Source organism: Osmerus mordax, chromosome 8 (genome assembly GCF_038355195.1).
Source record: "Osmerus mordax isolate fOsmMor3 chromosome 8, fOsmMor3.pri, whole genome shotgun sequence".
Classification (NCBI taxonomy): Eukaryota; Metazoa; Chordata; class Actinopteri; order Osmeriformes; family Osmeridae; genus Osmerus; species Osmerus mordax.
Genome location: NC_090057.1, coordinates 12,072,530 through 12,098,137, shown reverse-complemented (window position 1 = coordinate 12,098,137; position 25,608 = coordinate 12,072,530). Strand labels below are relative to the sequence as shown.

The window sequence follows — 25,608 nt, the reverse complement described above, 5'->3', positions numbered from 1 at the left end:
GTGTCTGTCAGAATGGTTGAGTGAGAAGGGAGAGGGATTGTGTGTTCTTTATTGCACAGCAAGAAAGCTAGTGTGAATGCACTAAAATGGGCGTGTGATGCGTACAAGGTTCTAATGAGTGACAGAATTCTGATCAAGGGGATAATCTTATCGCCATTACAGGAGTATTTTGTAAGTTACTTAAATCTCAGGTTTGTTTAATTGAGAGTTTTAAGAAGGATGGTTTTAGGATCATAATCCTTTCAATAATGCATACATAGGCTAGAATTTTTTTGTTTTTTGTTTCCATTGCTTATAGATAAATTACACATTTACTTATGATCAGATTAATCAAGGCATCATATAAATATTTTGTATAGCATTTGTGTCCTTTCATAGCTGTTGGAAGAGTATAAGGCTTGATTCAAGGGAATGTTTAAATAGCTGTTGAACTGTCAACCAGTTTGTAACATGATACCTATCTGGGGTGTGACCCTGAAACAGACATTCCCCGGCTTCCTACATGCTCAAGGGAGAGAGTGTCAGGCTTTCAGAAACTGCCACAGGGAGGGGCAGACCTCGAACTGAAATGGCCCTTTTGCTGGATCCACCTCAAGCGTTATTAGTCTCTTATGTAAACTGGGCGCGGACTCCTTGACAAGATGGGAGGACAAACTGCATAGGAAGGTGTTGGCATCAGGTGATCGCCCTCAACCCATTGTTTGTCTGGCTGCGACCCGACATGTACTCTCCCTGCTAAGTGTCACCAGGCGAGGTTAACCTGCAATGGTTTGCAAAAGCTACAGTTAAGTAGTTGCCTTTTAGTAGGCATTTTGAGTACACCCGATACCTGCCCCCCGAGGCAAGGTCCTGCTTCGGTCCTGTTTTGAGACGGTAGCATGGGAATGTTTGTGTGGCTTTGTGCGCACCCGCCACGATGTTGCCCAGATTCCAAGAATGATTGAAGCTGAGATGTCATGGCTATGCTATGTTCTCCCAGTATAAATCTACTCATAAACTTCAAAATATATAGGAGGCCTCTGCCTAACCTAAATACTTCTTGTACCGTAGTTCCTAAGATAATAAGGTAATGGTAACTTAAGACTGACTCTGCATGAGACGCTAAATGCACATGTTCTTTGTGGATCCTGACACTACTAGCAAGCAATGTTATCTCGGACCTGGCCAAAGCACACACAGTGGCAGAGATACTATTTGAAGTTCATAGTTGTACTTGGCCCAGAGGTGTTGCTTACAGAGCAGGATACTGCCATTACCATCTCTCCCCGGGATGGATCCGAATACACAAAGAACACTTAGTACGAACACCGACAAATGCAAAGAAAATTGATGAAAAGGGGTCCCAACATTTTTTTTTATTTTTATTCCAAAAATAAATCTAAAGAGTACGACACAAAGATTGCCGTGGAATGCCAATAGCTGTAGTTATCGAAAAGAGAAGCTTTTCTGAGGAATAGGATACATTACATTTACATTTATTCATTTAGCAGACGCTTTTATCCAAAGCGACTTCCAAGAGAGAGCTTTACAAAGTGCATAGGTCACTGATCATAACAACGAGATAGCCACAAAACATTGCAAGTAGCCAAAACATGAAGCACACATTGTGAACAACCAAAGTAAGTGCCAAAGGGAAGAACCATAAGAGCATGTACAACACAAAAAAAACAACAACAAAAAACAAGCAACAATAATAAAAACAATATATCACAGCGAGTACAAACAATTTTAAATCAGTTACCACTAACCACAAGAGAAACAAGTCTCTGAGCAAGAGTCATTGTGATCCTTGAGGAAACTAACATCGGGTCAAGCGAACCATTCCTAAGTACCGTTGTACTCCCGGAACAAGTGCGTCTTGAGCCTTTTCTTGAAGGTGGAGAGACAGTCAGTGTCTCTGATGGAGGTGGGGAGTTGATTCCACCACTGGGGGGCCAGACAGGAGAAGAGCTTGTGTTGGGACCGGGCGGTCTTGAGCGGTGGGACCACCAGGCGGTTGTCTGAAGAAGACCGTAGGTGACGGGTGGGGGTGTAAGGCTGCAGGAGAGACTTGATGTAGACGGGTGCAGTCCCGTTCACTGGATAGGGAGGATAGGAGCAGGAATTTATTATAGGGTTTTCTGTATTTTCTGTTCTCCCAGCCCCCAGAATCAGAACCTTGCTGCTCTCCTAGCATGTATTTTCCAGAACACCCACTTATTCCTGGTTTGTGAATGTAAAGCTGCCCCGCATCACCTCAAGTTCACCTGGGTCAGAGTTCCAGGTCTGCCCCGCCCGGGGCCCCATACTGTCTCAGCTCAGCTCTCTCCCTCCTCATCATGGCTGCCTGTCAGTCATCCCCAAAGCATTTCTCCGCGTGCCCAGCAGGACATCAGATACCCTGCCAATCAAGCGGACATGCTGGAAATCCTAATGGAATTTCAGTGCGGCTGCCAACTTAAAAAGAATCCGTTACGGATCACTTGGCTTAGGTTGGATTTCACAGGCTCCATATAGACTCGTCTTCGTTGTTGTGGTCCCCGCCCCGGTTTATTTGTCTGTGGATTCATTTGCCAGGAAGCAAAGGGATGGCTGAAGGAAATCATGAAGGAAAACGGCCTTTAAAATGTGAACCAAGTTGCCCTAGATAATGGTGCCTGCCAAGCAAACGGATAAATAAAAGATGAACTGTGTATTCGAGAATGAAGAAGCCACTAGAGCAGGGTCCTAATGTCTGGTGTGTTCACTGTGATATATGTCTACTGTCATGAAAGTCAGCGCAGATTGTAAATAATATAGGGGTAGCTTGGCCTGTGTAAACAGTCCGTTCTTGTATCCTGTTGAACAAGTTCTATCAGGAAAATATGCAGAGCACATTCAATTTGCCTTTAGCCTGCAGAGTAGAGACGTGATTGACAGTGAGACAAAAGTAGACGGCAGGGGAAATAAACTTCATGACGCACAACTTCATCAAAATGAAGACTTTTATGTCCCTAAGCCCTCTCTGGGTCTTCCACTGAAAGTCTGGATTTTTCAGCATATCCTAATTCATTCCTCTCCCTTCCATCCTTCCTCCAGCCTCTTCAACAGAAAGCCAATAGCAACACTGTCCTGACTTGGCCCTTAGTAGTGATCCAAATGCACAACAGGGTCAAAAACATTGTCCCGGGCCCAAGCCAACAATGTTGCCCTCCTTCTCCATCATTACTGACCCAACGTGGACAGAAGAACAGTGCTAGCAGTGTTACCACAAGACCAACAACTACTGCCGTTTCCCTCCAGCTAGCGCAGGACAAAAGAAGCCTTCTCGTCCACTCTCGGTCCCAAATATTCGGTTAGTTATGAATTACGTTTTGAGTCCAAAGCCACTGTGTTTGAGCTGGGGGGGTTTGAAACTGGAAATGGCCACTGCAAACAGTGAGGCCTATTCTCTCTTCTGTGGTTGCTCGCCCAGTGTCTGTCGAGTAACGTCCGCCCTGAGCCTCGGGGGAAACGGCTGTTTCTCAAGACGTATTTATATCGGAGTGATTCACTGAGAAGTGTTGTTGTATCCCTGCCACCCACTGTGCCTGTGTTGGGGAGTGTGTGCCACTGGTCTCTGCCCACTGCTGTAGAGCTGTGCAGAGCTAAGCAAGATAAGTTAGTTGCTGTACCACTTGAGGACATACATTTGATGGATTCTTGTTAGGATTTGAACAAAGAACCAGCACTTTATAGCAAGTAGTGTTAGTTGGCCACCTACTATGTTTGTGAAGAAAAATAAAGAAGACCACTTTAAAAGAGCCAATGGGATCCGGGGTGTAATAAAGGAACTATTATGATCTCCCTATATGATCTCAAAATGGTATCTGTCAGAGGACCCATATCTTGATAACGATTTTGAATGGGCATGAACAGTCGGGCCTGTATTGAGGGACAACAGCCCCTGGATGTCGTCCAGAGAATTGGACGACATCACACCCGTCCAGGTCAGACAGAAACACAGTGCACCCACACAGAACTCAAATGTCGAGGCTGTCTTGTCACATTTATGCCTCCGAGTCAGATGGCCCTGGCAGTCTTTTACTGTGAACTTCGACCCCATGAGCACAGGAGCTAGTTTTCAATTTTTTTCCCCTATGATTGTGAACAAAATCCAAGCATTAGCGTCCCAAACGAGCACATTTTCCTGCCAAGCCCACGAATGACCATTTGCATTGACATGAATGCATCCATTTAGGCTCATCTATTTCATTAAAAGACAATGGATTCTCTTGCCACCAACATAAACAGCTGATGCCTCTGTCACGGCGATGTCCCCTTCTCCAAGTGGCACTGGGTCCTGTGCCAAGCAGGATGCCCTGTAGGCATGTAACCGAGCCTAAAGCAGCTGTCAGAACAGCAGGCCTCCCTCCTCTATCCCATTTGGCAGATGTAGTTGCCAAAGTAAGTCGCTCACCCAATGAATACTGAATGCTCTGGGGGGGGGGACCCAGAGCCACTCACCAACTACTTGGGGCAACGGAAGACATTTCCTGGAAGGGCTTTCTGTCTCTGGTTTATTTGCAAACGTACGGCTAACTATTCAACATGCAGGTAAGGAAAAGCTATCGATATACCGTTTTTTTTTTTTTAGACAGCCTTCGACCACCAAGTGGCTAGATGCGCTCCATTCATGACACTGCAATTCTTGCAGTGATTTCGTCTCAAGCTGCTAGGGCTGTCCTCATTGACATTATGTCTACCTTTTCCAGGGATCCCTTGAGAAGCCAGACACACAGGCCTAGGTTTGTACAGGCCTATGTGTGGGACATCATGTGATCAATAAGTGGGAGCAGAGCTTGCAAACAAAACAGTCCTGTAAAAAGACATACTGATATGTTTCCAGACAAAAGCTACCCCAGCTGGTGTTCCAGTTTCGTCGCATAATCATTCAGATTGCCAGCGATGGGAGCTCATTGTAATTGGGAGGACGGGGCTTGCGTGAATTACAGAAAATGTCACGTTATTTAGGCTGAGGATTATCAGATTATACATATGAATCCTCCTTACACATACACTCTCTCTTCATACAGAATAGTCAAGGTTGGCCTTTGTCTTCAGTGGGGATGCGTGTCGAGGCTTTATACCAAAGTGGGCTCCTCTATATTGGGGCGTCCTAATGCGAATGTGAAGACACCAGTATCCAATTTGTATTGATAGTTAGTTTGCATTGTGTAATTGCCGAAGTGCACTCACTTCTTTCCTCAGCTCCTATAGTGAGAATGTCTAAGGATATTTCTTTTAGAACACTTATTCCTGCTTCTCCTATTGATTCATCCCTCTCACTCCTTCTGCAGTGGTGAGACGGGTCCGCTGATGCCATTTTAGGAGACGGAGAGAGACACTTATTTTCACATTTGTTACATAAATGTATTTGATTTTTTATAAACATCCTATTGATTCCATGTTCCATTATTTATAAGTTTTTTTACAATATGTTTTTTGAGGAGATTTAGCTTAAAAAGATTGTACAGATATTTACCACACTTACTCAGTTTAACCTTTTTTTTTCAAACTCCATTGTGACTTTGTGTAAGCCAACTTCGTTGCCACAACAAGACTAAACCATCTCCGTTAGCGTTACATGACCAAACTCTGTGTTTGGCTTGATCCCTGGGTGGTCATTGGTCAGCAGGTATCTGCTTTGTGTCATGGCGACACTTAACGACTTGCTCACTCTTTATGGGCAGAGGAAATCCTCACCACCTCGTATGGAGTTTCACTGTGAAACTCAATGGAACAGTAAGCATAGTAATGTGATTTTATTGAGCACGTGACACAAACAACACTGTAATTCTACCAGACAGATATTCAGCGGCCGTTTGAAAGGCCCATTCTTCCAAACGTTCGCCGTGTCGCGCACTACACATCACGCGAGTGTCATACATGTGTCGCCAGGCCTTTGCGGGCCCCATTCTGGAATCGTAAACCCGTCAAGTTGTCTGTTTGGCCCCTGTGAAGGATCTGCTTGGTCAGAGAGCAGCTGATGTGCACACACACACACCCCTACAGAAGGAACACACATCTCCCTTGTCTGTCCTGAACAGAGGCAGCCGAGGGGCAGGTTGGCCCCGTGTGTTTAAACTCAAAGCCTCGGGGAGTGATAAACGTCTCTACGCAGAAGAGAGCGGGAAGCTCAGAGTCTGCATGTCCTCATAAGGCGAGGAGCTCAGCTCTCCACTCGCGCGCGCACACACACACCGGCCACGGTTGGGTCCGTGCCAGGGGCCCCCCCACCCTTCCCACCCCAGCCCCCCTGCGGAGCATCGTGAAGCAGGGAGGAGGGGTGGATGGATGGGGTGCCATGCTAACAGTCTATGACTATAATGGCTTGTCTCAAGTGTGAGGAACACACCGCTCACAATGTTGACCTGAGTGTCTAAGACCAGAACATTGTGCAATGTTCAATTTCCAAGTAAATGGACTGTAAAAGGGACTAGAATGTTCCCTGGGTGCAAAGATTCTGATCATTTTCGTTCTTACAGAGTGAATCTAAATGAGCCGCTGCTTGGCCTCATGCATATTTCTTTGTGAAGGATTGGCAACTTTTCATTTTGATAGAGCCTTGTTTCCAAAAGAAATATATAAGGCACATTTAACTTTGAAGAGAAATGTTAAACAGCTGTGAATATTTGCTCCTAAAAGACCTACTTCATTTTGATTGAATGTTTTGAGAACCTTTTTAAAAGCCATTGGCTCCTATTCTTGTTTCAGGCTTTACCATGTGGGACCAACACTTGACTTAACTCTCAACTTGACTTGACCATAAATTCAAATGCATAACTTTCATTTCTGTATTGGCTCAACCTCCGTCCGTTCTGTTTCCACAGTGAAGCCGTTCACCACCACTGTGAAGGAGATGCGTCTTCACAGAGACGACTTCGAGATGCTCAAGGTGATTGGCCGAGGAGCATTCGGAGAGGTGAGTCAACCAGCGATACCTGTGATAAGTCTTTTCAGGCTAGTGTTACGTATAGGCTTAATGACACAGCCACAATGATTCGGCTCAGTGAAAGCTTCCACGTTGAACTAGGTCTCAACCGAATGGATCCATTTTAACGGCCACTGGATGCAAAATAAATCAAATGAGGTCATTTGATATGCCGTAAAAGGAAACAGAAATAGAAGTCGAAGGTCTTCCCTTTTTCACCCTCTCTACTTCATCCAAAAGTTCTTTTTAGGTTTTCTGCCCTCCCCCCTCCTTCTCCCTCCTCCCCCCTCCTTCTCCCTCCTCCCTCCTTCTCCCCCCCCCTCCTCCCCCCTCCTCCTCCCCCCTCCTCCCCCCTCCTTCTCCCCCCTCCTCCCCCCTCCTTCTCTGTCTCTGAGCTCTTAGTCCCTCAGGGATGTGGCCTGGCAGCGCCGGGCCATTTTGGGGGCCTGGACAAATCAGGGCGTGCATGATGGATCTGTTGTTTGTGAGTGGGACGTTGTTGTGCATGTCCCACAACGGGACCAGAAGAAAATACATCAGATAGTGGGGGGTTTCTTATGTGGGAAATTTCTAGAAGAGAGAGAACATATTTTGTCATTTTTGTTCTTTCACTTCTCATCTGGATCCCCTTTAACTCCTGCTGTCACCGGAAGATAGATTTACAAACACCACATAATCCAGATTGCAAGGTTAAAAAACACATGCGTTGTCATGTAAAATCAGTCTGGATTAGAGGGCGAGGCTGTCATTGTCACGGAGGAGTTGTATGGCTGAATAATGCCTTTATTTTAAACAAAGACTGTAAACATTTTGATGCAAGTGACAACTAAAGCCATGACGATGAATTGCCTTAATTTCCATTTAAGATAAATAACCAATATGATTCAGACATTTAAAAATGGAATGTGGGTGGGCCGTTTCATGTTCAAACAAAGCATCACCCAGTGCCCTCGTCATGTCGGCTATAATAGTTTTTGCTCCACCTATATAATCTAATGCTTGCACTAAATAACATTCCTTGGCCCTGTAGCTTTTTGAAATCACAGAATGAACCAGCTGAAAAGCCACAACATGACATGAGGTTGTCACATCATTTGAACTGTGGAGCCTTACTTGAATATCACAATGGTGCTGACCTGCTTTGGTTTGATAAGAGGCTCCCATCAACATGACTATCGGTCCCCGGCTCAAGCATTACCAGTCATTCTTCCTTACAACTTTGTGATAACGTTGTCGCAACGCGCCCGGAGGACAGCCAACCCTAAATAACCTTCCTAGAACGTTTCCCCATCATTAACTGCTTCTGGTTTGATGAGGTGGGTGATGGCTGCCCCACTTAATGAGGCGTAGCTAATCAATAAGACCCCGGAGTTAATCAATGGCCAACCCATTAGCTTCTCTGGTTCACAGATGGGGGCCGATAACTACCATTGAATGTCAGCCTTGCTGTCAGGTGTGTGTGTGTGTGTGAGAGGTTTAGGTGTTGTGTATAAGAAATGGGTTCATGAGGTAAAATATCTGACGGATGTGTGGTTTTCAAACACAAGCCCTCAAACACAGAGACGGTGGTGGCAGGCACAGGAAAGAGGTCCAGAGGCCATGCCGAACTTCCAGGAAACACACAGAAAAGGAATACCGTGGCCAAAGAGGAAACTCTGACAAAAATAGTGTTTCCCTCTGCAGATACTGCGCCGTTTCACACACAAGCAAGACACACCACACACGTTCACACACACACACACACACACTCCGCTGGGCAGGGCCCGCTTGCACTGACTATGGTTCAGCGATTCTGGCTATAAGCAAGGATGTGGTTTGTTTGGATTAAGGGGTGCCATCTTAAGGGCGGTGACTCTGCGAAAATTCAGGCCGTTCAGCATCATCCACAGGAAAGAATCGCTCTTAGTTTTAAATCCAGTTTAGCAAGGGGTGTTTTTTCTTCTTGGTGTTGGTTAACTCAAATTGGGCTTGTTTGTCTAACATGTGCTTGTTTGTTTTTCCAACATCCAGAGACACTCTCCTTTGTATACAACATTGACGTTTCTTAACTGTACTTCCATAGTGGAGTCTACCCAGTCTGGGGGTACGGATATAGGTTATGACTGTCGTTCCTTTCAAACCCATATTTTGAGGTAGTTGCTGCCTTGCCGTTCTTTTGCGAGGTTTAGGGCCTCCGTTGCTACTTTGGCGCTGCTGTCGACTGCGCCTCTCGCTCCCTCCTCATGCACAGTTTCCTGTGGACTTCTTGACTGCAGGATGTGTTTCCTGATAAGTGTTGGGCCTGCATTTCCTGTTTATGACCCCCTGGTGTGTGTCTCTCTCTCTCTCCATCTCTCCATCATTTACCCCCTATCTTTACTCTTAAACGTTGTCTCTCTCTGTCTTTTTCACAATCTCATACTCTCTTTCTCAATCTCACTCTGTTCTATTTACCTCTTTATCACCCCTTCCCTGTTCATTGTCCGTGTCTGGTGGGAGGGGGAGGGCGAGGGGGAGTGCGAGGGACGGCTGGTGAGCCAGGGTACACAGGGTTCTAGAGAGACCGGGCCGTGCACCTCGGGACGCTGCCAAATTGCGGCGCTCCCCTCCCTGGACCTTCCTTCCAGTGAAACCCACCCTGTGTGACTTATTAAAACAGGACGCACTGAACGATAGAGAGGGACGGCGAGGGAGAGAGAGAGAGAGAGACAGAGAGAGAGAGACGGAGAGAGAGACGGAGGGAGAGACGGAGGGAGAGACGGAGGGAGAGACGGAGGGAGAGAGAGACGGAGAGAGAGAGAGAGAGAGACGGAGAGAGAGAGAGAGAGAGAGAGACGGAGAGAGAGAGAGAGAGACGGAGAGAGAGAGAGACGGAGAGAGAGAGAGACGGAGAGAGAGAGAGACGGAGAGTGAGAGACGGAGAGTGAGAGACGGAGAGTGAGAGACGGAGAGAGAGAGACGGAGAGAGAAAGGACAAATGGGTGAGACCGAAAGTGTGAGAATTCAGGGATTGGGAAGGTGAGACATGGAGACACTGACTGATCCTTGTTTTGGGAAGCTGATAGCCACACACACACACACACACAGATACCCTGAGCTGAGAGAGTCAGTAAGACAGTGGAAGCATGTGATAAGAGAGGTCCAGAAGAGGCTGTGACTGGTAAGAGAGCCAAGGTGGCAGACAGCCTCCCCACACGCCCCCCCAGACCCAGCCTCCAGTCCACACAGCCTGGAACCATGCATGGATATCAGCTCAGCAATCCCAGCAGCAGCCAAGCAGCACATGCTACCAAACACTACAGCAATATATATATATATATATTTTTTACAGACTGCCAGTGTAGCACGGCCATGCATAATATCTGTGGTGCCACCACCCGCGTCAATCATTAACTGAGCCAATGGGATGTCGGGAAGCTCTTTGCTCCCACCCCCGTCCCCTGGCCTGTCAGTCATTGACGATCCTTGATAAAACCAGATTGAATGGCTCCGGTCCAAGTGAGAACCATGAAACCAGACCCTGCCTTTCAAAGCCTTCTCCCCCCCCCCCTCCCCCATAGTTCAATGGAGCGCTGCGCACTTTGATACCAAGGCTGCGTTTTTTTTTCCTATGCTGGAGGTTTTATCTGCAAGTTTGTGCGTGTGTGTGTGTGTGTGTGTGTGTCGACGCCAGAGCGAACACGTGACTGGTTCGGCATTTAATGTCAAAGTGCGCCAGTGAGGGACTGGGTTATCTGTGCGTCTGGTTCTTGCACCCTTCTAATGTGTGAGTTTGCGTGTACCTGCTCGTGTGTGTGTATATGCATGAGCGTGTGTGTGTATGCGCATGAGCGTGTGTGTGTATGTGCATGAGCGTGTGTGTGTATGCGCATGCACGCGCGCCGCCACACGCCTCCCACCATGTCCCTCCTGGCGCAGAATCAGGTCAGACTGGCCCGGTATAAATCTGTGTCTAAAAAAGGAGAGGAGGAAAGAGGACGCGAGCGAGCGGGCGAGCGAGGGGAAAAGAGGGATTCTGAGCAGCGAGGGTTGGGTTTGTTTTTGTAATGAGGTCAGTTATCTGGTTTGACGAGGAGGGCGGCACTGATAAGGAGAGAGAGAGAGAGAGAGAGAGAGAGAGAGAGAGAGAGAGAGAGTGTGTGTGTTTGCAACTTTGTGTGTCGTGTGCGTGTTGTTGTTTTTGTTTTATTTTGCTCGCCATGCAACATGGGTTACCCCATTTTGTGACTGTGTGTGTGTGTCCGTCCTAATTCAAGCAGTGTGTTTGTGTACTTTCCCCGTTTTGTTTACATCCGAGCATACCTTTTGGCTGGTTTCTTGCTCAATTACTGTCCCGGTCTACATGTCTCCTGACTGCAGGAAGAGAGTGTGCTCTCAATCTCTTGTCAGCTCAACCTGGCTCTGTGGAGGGCCACTTGTCCCTTACCCTGTGTGTGTGTGTGTGTGTGTCGTGTGACTGTCTAGGTTGCTATCTGCATTGCTGAGGCAGCAACTCGTGGTCTGGTCAAGCATCTCTTATGTACTTCCAACTCTGGCAGTTGACTTGTGTAAACAGACACACACACACCATGGATAGTGTACACACTCCCCCTCACACACACACACACACACACCCTGTATTGTGTGCAAGGGAAAAACAAACACAATGTCTGACCAAAAGTCACGCCACATGTTGACATGACCGACTAGAATGTACACACATGAATTATATTTATGTGAATGACGTGCCTGAACTTGCACGCATGCATACATACTCGTATAATAAACGTTGTTGTTTATTATCTCAACATAAAGGTCTACTATTCCCTGATTGGGAGGTGGCGAGAAACTCATTGACTGTCTTCCAGGAATAATACCTGCTTCGAATTCTTTGTTCCCGCCATGGATTTTCTGCCTCGTAACTCTTGTCTGGTGGGCTTTCACCACGGGGCCCGCTTGTACACACAAGCTGTAACCTTGTTGTCATGTTCTGTAAATTGACTTGGTTGCCGTTGTGACCTTTGCTCACCGTGCATCCGTCACGTCACTGTCACGAGTGGAGCTCGAGGAAGCATTCAGGTGTAACCGGGCCTTTGGCTCTCAGTGTGGGTTTGGCGTCTGGTGTGTTTGGCATGTTACTAACGGGGGTAATGGCTGCAAGGAATGAAGACCGACTGGTCACTTACCTCGTTCTCCTCCTAATACGGCTGTGCTCAGCTGCGACTTAACAAACAAACCCACTGTCCAACATGCAAATGTTAACTGTCATCATCACAACGAGCCCATTGTGTCCTACCCGTCGTCACGTTCATTCAAAACAAGTTTGGTTACACGTTAGATGGAACAGTCGATGATGAGCAAGCATGACAAAACCCAAAAAAAAACGAGTTTGGGAAAGATGCATGGGTTGTGACTGCCCGTCGACTTCCAAGTAGCAGGCCGTTAGCGAGCGTTGCATCCATGAACGCAGCCTTATTTTTTTCCCCCTCATCCACGCGTGGATGTGTGGTTTGTTAGGGGGTTGAGGATCAAAACCGGTAGCACGGAGAGCTTCCTGGTCCTAGGGGAGACCAACGAGGCTGACTTCCTTTAAGTAGGGCAGAAGGAGGAGAGAGGGGAAAAAAGCAAACATCAATTAGGCAAGAGATTTCTGCATCTGTTAATGATGATGCATTTTAATGCATCACCGTATTTGCATTTTTCCCCGACTGCTGATGGTGTGCATCTCTCCAAGTCTTCTCTCCTTGTTTAAAAAACAAACAAAAAAAGAATATAAACAAAGAAAGGTTGTTGTTCTCACTCTCTCTCACTCCTTCGTCCCCTCTCTTCTTCAGGTGGCCGTGGTGAAGATGAAGAACACAGAACGAGTGTACGCCATGAAGATCCTGAACAAGTGGGAGATGCTCAAGAGAGCCGAGGTAGCGCACACACTCACGCACGCACACACTCACGCACACAAACTGCCATGAACAAGAAAATGCAAATGTTCTTGTTCATATCGGCGTCATTTTAACGTGCCACGTTTTTTGTGTCTCCCGTCTGACATCACGGTGATCTCTACCTTGTCCTGCCGCTAGTTAGTCAGTCAGTCAGTCAGTCAGTCGGGGGCCAAGCCAAAGCAGGGTTGAAACGATGGATGGCCTAGTTAGATGAACTCAGTACCGCATTAAGAATCCCCTTTGACACGACGACCAATCTCCTTCATCAGCCCTCCCACTTGTTCTTCTACCAGTCCTGCACAATTACCTTTCATGGAAGAAAGCACGGATCTGACACAAGATCTGATGTCCCTAACAGGTCCGTCGCGCTATCCATCAGCTTGTATCCGAGGGAGGGAGGGCAGGGGAGGGAGGGAGGAAGATTGCACCTGACAGGAAACAGCTCTCTAGAGGTAAGCCTCTAGAGAGCTCCCCCCCCCCCCCCCCCCCCCGGCCCTCTGGACTCCAGGGGCCGAGCCCTGCCGAGGGATCACCGCCACGGCGGCCATTTTCTTTTGACATGGCCGTCTCTCGTCTTGACCTAGTTTCAGCCCCGCGGGCTCTGACGGGCCGCGGGCCCACGACTCGGCCAGGGAGCTTTTGTCTGTAATGGTCAGTAATCCCCCACAATCCCTCACTGCGCAGGGGGGGGAGTAACTAGCACTGGATGTGTCAGCCAGTACAGGGAAATGGCATTCCAAACATGTTTGGGGAGAAAATAAACTTTAGACATTTGACTGGATTATATGCAGTTGAGTGGTTTGGGGAAGTCATGTCAAGAAAAATCTGTTCATTTCTCTGAAGCATTGGTTTCTTTTATTCCATTCTATAGAGACATATAAAGCATACTTCTAGGTTTATTCTGTCGATAATGTGAATGATTAGAGATCGTAATCTATCAATGTTGGAAGTATCTCATCCCCTAAGGGTCTCACGATGATCGATCACGACATTTAAAAGCATTTTTATAAGACATAGTCGATATTCCATAAACGATTCATGAGCCAGTATATTTCGGCAGTATCGGGCGTGGCAGCACATATTCCATATATCAACTGTTTTAAATTGCAACTTTTCTCCTAAATGATTTGTGAAGCATTTACTCATCTATATTAGATTTCTAGAAAGCCATTACGAAGCAGGGTTTAAACTCCACCCATCCACTTTAAGTCTTTGCACCATCCCCTGAAGAATAATTCTCTCTAATGGCTCAAATGAGTCCAAACGAGCCCTGTTAATCGTCAACTCTCAGTAGACGATGACAAAACTTTAATAGAGGACAGGTCAGACAGGTTTCTTTTCTTTTTGTTGCCGTAACTCAGTCCCAACTTCTAGAGAAAGGGCTGACGTCTCACGACTCGGAAGTAGGAAGTCTCCGGAAAGAGCAAGTCAGTGTCCCAGCGGCCGCCCCATGGCATCAGTCATGTCACGTAATGAGGGGAGCGTGAGGGAGGGCGAGAGGGCGGCGGAGCCATGAATGAGCGTCAATGTGCGAGGGAAATTGTGCGAGAGAAAGACCGCTGGAGTGAGAAACTGGATGAGCGGGGCGGGAAACATGGTGGCCGAGAGAGAGGTTCCGATTTCTTCCCCTAATATGAGCAGTGATGACGTCTTTGACGCTCAAAACCTTAGATAAACGGAAACGATGACCAATTGTATAGTTTTTTTTTTTAACCTTAGGAAGAGGTTCAAAAGGAAATGTTGAAATGAAATATAGGATAGTACAGTTCTCATTCTTATGTATTTGTAGCCCTTTTTTCCCCAATCCACGTCTTTCTAAAATGATCCTAGCGTCCACGAGACTCGTTAGGGAGTGCTGGGCCAGTCCTGTTGCGTTGACCTGACAGCGTGTGTGTGTCCCCCCCCCCCCACACACACACACAGACGGCGTGCTTCCGCGAGGAGAGGAACGTGCTGGTGAACGGAGACTGCCAGTGGATCACCACCCTGCATTACGCCTTCCAGGACGACAACTACCTGGTGAGCAATGTCACGCACACACAAGGGCCACATGCCCTCAAGTCCGACTTGGTAAAACATGTCACATTTATTTGACCCTGTATGAAAAATGAAGGCTATAAAAGACAGGACTGCATGAATTCACCTGTGTTGCGCTATCCTGACCTCCTCCTCCTCGGCAGTACCTGGTGATGGACTACTACGTGGGCGGCGACCTCTTGACGTTGCTGAGCAAGTTCGAGGACCGCCTGCCGGAGGACATGTCCAAGTTCTACGTAGCAGAGATGGTGCTGGCCATCCACTCCATCCACCAGCAGCACTACGTCCACAGGTAAGCTCGCTCTCTCTCTCTGTCTCTCTCTCTGTCTCTCTGTCTCTGTGTGTGTGTTTGTTTGTTATGAAAAGGTGAAGGTTGAGGAAAGTGTGAGTATGCAAAAAAACGGATTTACCACAGGGGTGTGTGTGTATCAAGGCAGTTCACTGTGGACAGGGATAATCGAAGTTCATTTGTTTGTGTTTAATGCGACTGGAAGACAAAGTACACAGAGAAACACCTTCTCCCCCGTGTTGTCCTGAGCCTGTTTCTGTCCCATACCACTGGCCCTGTACACGGATACCTACTCCTCTCTATGTGGGTGTAGAGGGGCCACTTCCTGGCAGCAGTGTCCTCTGGGAAATGGAGTCCTGTCATGGGCAACCATCTGGCCCAGCCCTGCCACACTTCCTTCCTGGATCATCCCCAGACAGTGAGCAGGCGGGCATGGTTCCATTTCATGGCTGTGCTACGCCTAGAGATTGTTTGAGTGCACGGGGAGAGGGGGGGGGGGGGGAAGAGAACACACACTCACACAACAAAATCGAAATGGAACTGGGCAAGGCCTCGGAATTTCAAATCTCAGTAAGGGAGGGGGAAGACGATAAATAGTCGGGAGCGACTGAAAGGAACACACTTCAGGAAGGAGAGGGGGGGAGAGTAAAAGAAGGATCGAGAGAATAAGGGGGGTGAGGGAGAGAATGACAGGATGAGGGAGGGGTGATGATGGAGGGAGAGTGAGGGAGAGGATGAGGGGGGCGTGAAGGAGAGAGAGCGAGGGAGAGGATGACAGGGTGAGGGGGGGGGTGAAGGAGGGAGAGGATGACAGGATGAGGGGGGCTGATGGAGAGAGAGCGAGGGAGAGGATGACAGGATGAGGGGGGTTGATGGAGGGAGAGGATGACAGGATGAGGGGGGGGTGAAGGAGGGAGAGCGAGGGAGAGGATGACAGGATGAGGGGGGTGATGGAGGGAGAGCGATTGAGAGGATGACAGGATGAGGGGGCTGATGGAGAGAGAGCGAGGGAGAGGATGACAGGATGAGGGGGGTTGATGGAGGGAGAGGATGACAGGATGAGGGGGGGGTGATGGAGGGAGAACGAGGGAGAGGATGACAGGATGAGGGGGGGTGATGGAGGGAGAGCGAGGGAGAGGATGACAGGATGAGGGGGGGGGTGATGGAGGGAGAGGATGACAGAATGAGGGGGGAGCCCTGGGGAAGCCTGGTCTCGATACATACCCAGAGTCTTGACACGCTGTTTACAGTCTGCTTGTGCTCAAGCCAGGGGTCTAAGCTAAACACACAGACAGGGCTGTACATCACTGGCTCCCCAGGTTAGACCAGCGCACACAAACACACACGGATTGGATACACTCGGGCTTTCGCTTTCTGGCGTGTTCATGCTAGCGTGTCCACCCCCAGTCTGAAAAAGCGTGTGTGTGAGAGAGTGAAAGAGACAGCCAGGAGACGGAGAAATGCACCAATGAAGGTGCTTGATAGCTGTATTGATAGCTGTGAATGGGAATGTCGTGTTGTGGGGGTGGGTGTGGGTGTGTGTGTGTGGCCGGGCTTGTTTGCGCTGGGGGTGTGATGTGTTTGTGTTGATGTGTTTGCGCCGGGCCCAGCAGGGTGCCAGCCAGTCCTGGCACAACAGAGGGCACAGTGTCTGTGTGTGGACACCCATCGTGCTGCCTCATCGGACCCGAGCGTGAGGGGAAGAACCGAGAGGGGAGGGAGGGAGAGGAGGGAGAGGAGGGAGGGAGGGAGGGAGGGAGGGAGAGGAGGAGGAGGAGGAGGAGGAGGAGGAAGAAGGGAGGGAGAGGAAGAGGAGGAAGGGAGGGAGGGAGAGGAGGAGGAGGAGGAGGAGGAGGAGGAGGAGGAGGAGGAGGAGGAGGAGGGGAGGGAAGGAGAGGGACGGAGGGAGGGGTGACAGGGAGGGAGGCTGAACAATGCCAAGCTGTTTCGTCCGCACAATCCACTTGGGAGAGAACTGCCAAAAGGGAGGGGAAGGGAAGTGCGTGTGTTTCAGACGGTGAACGTGTTCTGAGACTGTGTTGTGAGCCTACCGGGTGATGCTTCTGTTAGAATCAGTTGGATCCCAAGTGGAATGGCAAAACACACACACACACACACACACACACACACACACACACACACACTGACGGGGCAGGATGGAGGAGGAATGGAATCGGCCTTTTACACGTCCAGCCTAACAAACTCTTTCTCTCTCCCTCTCTTCTTCTCCATCTCTCTCTCTTCCTCTCTCTCCTGCTCTGCCACTCTCTCCCTTTCTGTCTCTCTCTCTATTTCTGTCTCTCTCTCTTCCTCCCCTTTCTCTCTCTCCCTGTCCCCCCCTCTCTGTCTTCCTTCCTCTCTCCAGAGATATCAAGCCAGACAACGTGCTGCTGGACATGAACGGCCACATCCGCCTGGCTGACTTTGGCTCCTGTCTGAAGATGATGCAGGATGGCACGGTGAGCAGCACGCCAGCACGCACACACCAAACACACATACACATATACACACACAAAACTGTAGACCTGTGTGTGTGCATCTGTGAGTTTATATCTGTGTGCGCGCATGCATTCGTCCGCACCTGCCACATCCTCGAACCACGTCTCACAGTAGAACAACAGACAGCCTAGCCTGCAGTCTGAACAGCGTGCAGCACACGGAAGGAGACGACCCAGAAAGCAGACGGCATCGTATCAAGGGCAAGGTCAATACTCCTCACAGACCTCCCGATAAAAGAGGGCAAGAGAGAGGGAGAAGGAAAGGAGGGGAGAGGTGGTGGTGGGGGGGGGGGGGCATTGCCGAGGTACGTCCTCTGCACCACTCAAGTCCACGTCAAAGGCTCGCGGTTCATAATCACACACTCTCACTGCAGACAGACACTCGGGGGTTACTATAAATTCCAACTGGGCATGCATGATCAAAATGAAACAGGTCCTGAAGTCCTTTCGCTTACTTGGGTTCACTCTCAAGACACCCTTTGGAGTGGGGGAAAAACGGAACGAAACCGCTTCCGAGTCGTTTCGGAAAAGTCGACTGAAAGCGCAAACCAACCGCTGGACCCCCCCAGAGCGAGCTCGGAGCACGGAGAGCGCCCCTAACACTGGTCTGTTGTACGCGTCCCCAAACACGGGAAGACCGTGTGAGGCGACGCCGACACAATGCAACCCTGTGACGGTGTAGCGGACGGCCGCTCACACGGCCGAAGAATGGGACAGTACGTCTATTCAGGGAGGAAAGGGCTTCCATACACCACCTCCCCCACTGATCTGCACGTCACCCGGACGTTCCCGTAGAAGTGGATCCCTTCTGCCGGCGCTAGGTGCATCCTTCTGCCGAATGCGGTGGCGCCGTCGAGGCAGTCTTGGATGGGTTTCCGGGAAACATCCGAAAGGGTTGGGTTCCCTGGTTGAGTCTTTACTCCATCTGGGATGTCTGTTGTCTGGACTTGACCTCGCCACATACCGCGGAGAGGGGCTGGAGAACGTGGATTCGGGGAATTGCATCGGCCGCGTGGGCGGTCCGTGTTAGGCGTTTTTGCGGTCCGTACGTCGAGGCGAAATGCGATTCATTTTAGCCGTCGCTCGGGTGAAATATTTGTGGGATTAGATGGGAAGTTGGGCCGCGATCAAAGTGGGACCCTCGTAGGTTGAAAGTGATATGTTTAGGCTGGTTAATGATGATTGGAAGAAAGTTTACAACTTTGAAAGCTTGTCGTCCGCCCCCTTCCAAACTTTTTAGGTCTTCAAACGGAGGTTAATGCACTCCCCCGATAACTCACGCCAGTCTATATCGCCGTGAACTTTGTGACCCTCTTTAGTGGCTTGATGTCTCCCCCCCCCCCCCAACCTAAGCAATATTGCAGAGTGAGTTAATGCGGCCTAGCATACACAGGTCAGCCTGTGTAAGATGGAAACGAGCGCTCCCCTCGATTCTAATGGGTTTTTTGACACGGGGAAATGAATTGGGTGGGGGGGGGGAGGTCACATGGCAGCTAAATCTGTAAGCAGAGTGCTACAGAGCCAGGGGTTATTGAACCACATTTATTGCCCCCCCCCGTCTCCCTCTTCTATAACTACTTGTTTTCATTACTTCAGCTCTCCGAGAGTTTGCGAGCAACCTTTTTATCCACCGCGTTGCCTGGGGAGATGATTGATTTTCCTTCCTGAAGAGGAACGCTTGACCCCGGCGAAGATGATTCGGCGGTTTTGACGAGGTTCACGGGGGCCGTAGGGCTAAACGGGCGTGATAAGGACCTTAATTGTCTGTGTGAGAACACTGGAGCAAGTGTTGCAAAAGCCTCAGGGATCTCGGTAATTAAGAAAAAACACTGCATTTGCATAGGGCTTCGCAAGTTTAATAGGGCCTTTTAAAGCTTTATGAGTGTGTGAACTACGTTTAATTTCAGTTTAATTTTGAGACCCCCGAGGTTGGAGCCATCGGACAATACTTCTCAGCTGGATAAGAAAGATACGCACCATGTCACTTTATGCTTTTACTATCAAATTCACTTCAGGGACAGATAATCCAGATGGCCCAGAATTTAGATTCAATTATATTGGACCACCATAAAGAGGACAGTTATCCGGAAGCATTGTCCGAGAGACTGGAACCCGTTTGAATTGCCAGTCAGATTACAACTCTAATGGCCTCCTCTTCTTCCCCTTGCCTCCTTCCTAGGTCCAGTCTTCAGTAGCTGTCGGCACTCCGGACTACATTTCCCCTGAGATCTTGCAGGCTATGGAGGACGGCATGGGGAAGTATGGCCCCGAGTGCGACTGGTGGTCCCTGGGGGTGTGCATGTACGAGATGCTCTATGGCGAGACCCCGTTTTACGCCGAGTCCCTGGTGGAGACCTACGGCAAGATCATGAACCACGAGGTAAGCCCCCTGCTCGCGGCCGCCATCTTGGGCGAGGTCAGAGAACGAGGCGGGTGGGGAACCGCGAGAGAACGGGATAAAGATGCATGGCAACGTTGTTGTTTTTAACCTCCTATTCCCCCCAAAACAACACCTGGCCTTTAGCCCTTTGAGGGAGTCGTAAAACGGCTGCCAATATGGCGGATCCTCCTCGGATTCCACATTCTTAACCAACACCAGAACCACATTTGCTAGAGGAATGGGCTTGGCGGGGTCACATTTTTTCTTGGGGGGAATACGCCGCCTAAACAGAAGCCTTGTCTAGTACCTTAAAACAATTGACCACCAAGCCTAAAAGACCCCTTTAAAGGAGGTAATTCATTGGACAATATATTCAAGGACACAATTGAAGGCTGTTAAAGAGACCCGAGGTGCGCTCCTTGGGCCATTAGCCTTGACAGCATTAGCTTGGTTAGCCATGCAGCAGGCATGAGCTAAACAGCAGCTAGTGCCTAGCACGCAAGGACCCGGGGGGGATTTAGCTGGAATTTGCATGGCTGCTTCAAAGGGCCCTGGCCAGCGTCAGAGGCCGAGGCACCCCCAGCCTCTCCTCCTCGCCCCAGCCTCTCCTCCTCGCCCCAGCCTCTCCTCCTCGCCCCAGCCTCTCCTCCTCGCTCTGGACTCCTGAAGGATCTCACACACACCACTGGTGACTCGATAGAGGGAGCTTGTGGTTTGTGCTATAAATAAGTTTCGATGTGTTGGAGAACTGTCTCCTCTCAATTATTTATTGATTGTTTTAATTTCCTTTGATTATCAATCATATATGCGGTCAGTTTTTTTTTCTCTCTCTCAATAATGGATCGATTGTGATTTATTTATAGTTGACTCAAGGCTTAAGTATTCATAAACAGACTGGATTTATCAACAGAATGATTTCTCGTCAAAGCGTCTGTGTAGAGGGAGACTTTTTCAGGGTAGTATTTTCTGAAGCAATCCAGGTTAAGTACTAATCTCAAGGGGCCAGTTCCTAAAACACTTACCTACTTTACAGCTATTTTAATCAAAGGCTTCATCATGTCTAAATAGGAACTAGTTATACTCTTGTCTGCATTCAACTCCCCTTTCTACTGCTGTCTCTCTTGTTCCTTGTCTTCATCTCTTTCTTCGTCTCTGGTAACACACTCTTTCTCTCCGTAACTAAGTCTGGTTGTCTGCGTTATGTTGTATGTTAATATATCAAATGTAGATATGTATTTCTAAATCAGGACACGCATTCATAGTACATTCTCACATTCGTTCAACTAAAAAGGCGAAATGTTCTTTTGGAGATCTTAGGAAAAGGTTGTGAAACATTCACACACCCTACCAAAGGACCCACCCGGTTGACACTCAAGACAACAAACCCACTTCCTCTCCTCCCCAGGAACGCTTCCAGTTTCCCTCCCACATCAGCGACGTGTCGGAGGACGCCAAGGACCTGATCCAGCGGCTCATCTGCTCGCGCGAGCGCCGCCTCGGCCAGAACGGCATCGGCGACTTCAAGGACCACCCGTTCTTCACCGGCATCGCCTGGGAACACATCCGCTCCACCGAGGCCCCTTACATCCCCGACGTCAGCTCGCCGTCCGACACGTCCAACTTCGACGTGGACGACGATGTGCTGAAGAACCCGGTGGGTTAGCGTCCCGCGACACCGCGGAGCTAGCTAGCTATCTTAGCTTAGCGTGTTAATCCCACGCGGTACGTTAGCCAGGAAAGTTGTGAGTCTTCAGTGTTATCCCCCTTTTAAAACTACTTTTTTAAACAGAAACACTTTAGGACACTGCAGTTTGCTACCTCTGTGGAGGGTTGGAGGGGTTTTTGTGTTTTGTTTTTAGAAGGCTTTACCTTCATTCATGAATGCGGAGCTATTGAGGAAGACCAGAATTTTTACAGAAGCAGAATTTTTCAGGGTTTAGCCAAGCAAGGAACGAGCTGTCATGGTTGTTGCGTAGGAGCCGGAGTGCTCAAACAGCCCCTTTATCTCGACCAAAAACGTTTTCAATCGCTCAGCCACGTCCGTCGAAAATGACAGGACCATTATGCAAAGTGCCAACTTCTCGCATGTTGGAGGGAAAAGACTCGACTAACCCTCCCCACCCTCTGCCACAGGACATCGCCCCTCAGGTGTCCCACACCGGCTTCACGGGCCAGCACCTGCCGTTCGTTGGCTTCACCTACACCACCGACAGCTGCTTCTCTGACCGCGGCAGCGTGGGCCGCGAGGTGCTGCCCGACGGGGGGTCCGTGGAGGGGGGCGGCGGGGGAGGAGAGGAGGTGGAGGCCTTTGAGAGCAGGATCCGCCGGCTGGAGCAGGAGAAGCAGGAGCTGAACCGCAAGCTGCAGGGTGAGCGGAGGGGGATGGGGAGGGAGGGGAGGGGGATGTGGAGGGAGGGGGATGTGGAGGGAGGGGAAAGGGGACTAGTAGACCTGCATGTTTGTGTCGTCTGTGTAGCTCGTGGCTAAGAAACAAATTACTTTCAGCAAACAAACACGCGGACACATTTTGTTGCAGAAAAATGTGCACAGTTGTCACATAACCGCTTTTGTATACCATTGGTTATTCCCTCAGACTACTAGCTTACCTGTTGATAATGATTTCCACACAACACTGTATGATGTGTACTTACTGTTTAATTTCAGACATTTCTGACAACCTACTCCATCTGACAATCATAGGGACAATGGATGATTCTGTCCACCCGGTTGTTCTTTGTAATAAAACCTGAATCTGACCTTTGACCTCTGGTCTGTGTCTGACCCTTAGAGTCCACCCTGGCGCTCCACGCCCCGGGTCGCGGAGCTGGCACTCTAGGTCGAGACAAGGAGATGAAGAAGCTCAATGAGGAGATTGACAGGCTCAAAAAGAAACTATCAGGTGAGGGCGGGCGGGGGGTTTCTTTCTCACATCTGGCAACCCACAACGACCACAAACCTGGCAACCCAACAATGGTTTAGTAAAATGTCCAGGCCGTGTCTATCCCATTATAGAATACTTAACTCCAAGTTTACTATTATGAATCTAACACCCGGTCGTCTTGAGCTTATGTGCCAGTGGACCAATCAGCCACCCCCTGACCAGGAAGTGCTTCCTCTCCTCAGACTCTGATAGGCTGGAGCAGCAGCTGGAGGAGGCGGTCACACTGCGGCAGGACTACGAGAGCTCCTCCTCCAAGCTGAAGGCCCTGGACAAGCAGGTGAAAGCCCTCAGGCAGGAGAAGGAGGACATCCACAAGGTAGGTTCTTCACACGCTCAACACCTCCAGGCTGTTCTGTGGAAGAATACGGTAGTTTTACATTCTGAGGTTGGCTGTTGAAACGGTGCCAGTGGAATTGTCAAACAGGGAAAAACCCTAAGAAGGGGTAAATGTATTCAGCTGTTATGTTGCACCCTGTCACTTTTCCGCCATTTGGAATATTTTGACCATAGGTCGCCATGGTTGCCTTTTCAGTCAATGTGCTCTGTTGTTACGGATGGCAATGACGCAGTTGGTGTATTGACTTAACGCAGATGTCATGAAGAACACAAAATAACCGCACACACACAGTAACATCAACAGTTACAATGACATACATGTTTACACACCCACACACAGTCTTCCTAACCTAATATCCTCAGTCCGGTACATCAACCCAGTGTACAGACAAAAGGACTATTTTTATTTAGATGAATTCCGCCATGCCGTAAATTAGTGGTCGGTCAGAATTCTCGACAGACGCATCACATATTTGGCTAATCGCCTTAGCCAAGCTATTTGGCCCTGACATCTTCCTTAGACTGGGGTTTAAGTGCGTTGACACTAAAGTAGTTTGTCATGTTTGTTTGTTTGTTTGTATGTGGGTCCCTCTCCCAGCTCGCTATGAAGTCAGATAAAATGCAAGCTTGCCCAACCCCATAACGCTCTACACTAGTGAAGGTGTATTAAAAACAGCTGTAAATGGATGAGGAATTTTGGTTAAAAATACCCTTTTAAAATAAGTAGCATCCCTACGAGTACAATTTGATTTAGTGGTGGTCGAAATTTGCTATGTCTGGAGTTTAAACTGATTTGTGGTTTCCCTCCACCACCCCATCCCCCCCCCCCCCCCCCCGCGCCTTCCTTTTCCGTCACTCTCCCTGTCCTCTTTTCGCTCTCCCTTTCCCTCTCTCCTTCTCCCTTCATGTCTGCGGCTGACATTCTGTCTCGCTCGTTCAACATCCATCCCTCCCTCTGTTCGCTCTGCTCTTTGTTTCCCTCCTCACTCATTTCTCTTCCTTTTTCTGTGTCACTCGTCTCTGACTTCTGTCATTCCCCCCTTCCTCTCAACCCCCCCTCTTGTCTTTCTTCTTTTGGCATTTCTCCTTCCGCTCCTCCTCACCCACCCGTTCGCCCACCAAACTCCCTCTCACCTCCCTCCCTCTGCTCTCTCCTTCTCACTCTCTCCCTTTCTCTTGTTGCCACTCTTTCTTTCTTCCCCTTTCATACTCCCCCTCCTCTCTGTTCACCCACTTCTCTCTTACCTTCCTTTACATCCCCTCCCTCAACTCTCTTCTCTCCATAACCTCTCTCTTTTCTCCATCCCCTCTCTCTCTTCTCCATCACCTCTCTCCTCTTCACCTCTCTCTTCCCTCTCCGTCCACCCCCACCTCCCCTCCTTTCCCCCCCTCTTCCACCCCCCCCCCCCCCCCCCCCCCACACACACCAGCAACTGGTGGAGTCCCTGGAGCGCCTCAAGTCCCAGACCAAGGAGCTGAAGGAGGCCCACTCCCAGAGGAAGCTGGCCCTGCACGAGTTCTCGGAGCTGAGCGAGCGCATGGCAGAGCTGCGCTCCACCAAGCAGCGCCTCTCCCGGCAGCTCCGCGACAAGGAGGAGGAGATGGAGGCGGCCGTGCAGAAGGTGGACGCCGTGCGCCAGGACATCCGCAAGACCGAGAAGGCCCGCAAGGAGGTGAGCCCGAGGCCGGCTCGCGTTAGCTGGCGCTAATTCAACTCCTGCTTAAATGAGGGCACGCATGCTCATCGCGCTTAGCTTCCCGTTAGCACTTAGCTTGTAGCTGACACGGGAGCAAACTTTTATCGCTTTGTCTCAGTCACTTGACACAATTGGTTAATATTTACCAAGTGTCTACATGCTGTAGGAAGCATATACTGCGTGTTTGGTAGTTAAAGTGTGTTGACATTTCCAAAATTTCCCTAGGTAACTGTCAGCTCTCACAAACCTAGCAGATATCCTCTTTTCCAATGCTCTAATCTATTCATATAAAATGCCAACATTACCCAGAGTGCCTGCCACAACTGGGGTGTATTTCAGCTTTTCTTTTAGTTACTTTTATTAGTGTTGAATTTGAACATGTTTGTGTGCATTAACCTGCGTTTGTTAGACGCTCAACCTCTCGTGTGTGTGTGTGTGTGTGTTAGCTGGAGGCCCAGTTGGAAGATGCCAAGGCGGAGGCGTCAAAGGAGAGGAAGCTCCGGGAGCACAGCGAGGTCTACTCCAAACAGCTGGAGACAGAGCTGGAGACCCTCAAGGTCAGAGGACACGCACACACACACACACACACCAATCCTCACTCA

The 25,608-nt window shown here is 49.3% G+C and overlaps 1 protein-coding gene across 3 annotated transcripts in view; it reads left to right on the top strand.

Annotated features, from left to right (window-relative positions):
- Nucleotides 1-25,608, top strand: part of cdc42bpb (CDC42 binding protein kinase beta (DMPK-like)) — a 51,958-nt gene that overhangs the window by 6,677 nt on the left and 19,673 nt on the right. For all 3 annotated transcript variants that reach the window (XM_067241223.1, XM_067241224.1, XM_067241225.1), the window contains exons 2-13: nucleotides 6,831-6,922; nucleotides 12,724-12,807; nucleotides 14,752-14,847; nucleotides 15,009-15,157; nucleotides 17,520-17,613; nucleotides 19,832-20,032; nucleotides 21,438-21,686; nucleotides 22,166-22,400; nucleotides 22,821-22,931; nucleotides 23,156-23,289; nucleotides 24,740-24,982; nucleotides 25,453-25,563. In XM_067241223.1, the coding sequence (XP_067097324.1) occupies nucleotides 6,831-6,922; nucleotides 12,724-12,807; nucleotides 14,752-14,847; nucleotides 15,009-15,157; nucleotides 17,520-17,613; nucleotides 19,832-20,032; nucleotides 21,438-21,686; nucleotides 22,166-22,400; nucleotides 22,821-22,931; nucleotides 23,156-23,289; nucleotides 24,740-24,982; nucleotides 25,453-25,563 (1,799 nt within the window). The remainder of the gene's footprint in view (nucleotides 1-6,830; nucleotides 6,923-12,723; nucleotides 12,808-14,751; nucleotides 14,848-15,008; nucleotides 15,158-17,519; nucleotides 17,614-19,831; nucleotides 20,033-21,437; nucleotides 21,687-22,165; nucleotides 22,401-22,820; nucleotides 22,932-23,155; nucleotides 23,290-24,739; nucleotides 24,983-25,452; nucleotides 25,564-25,608) is intronic.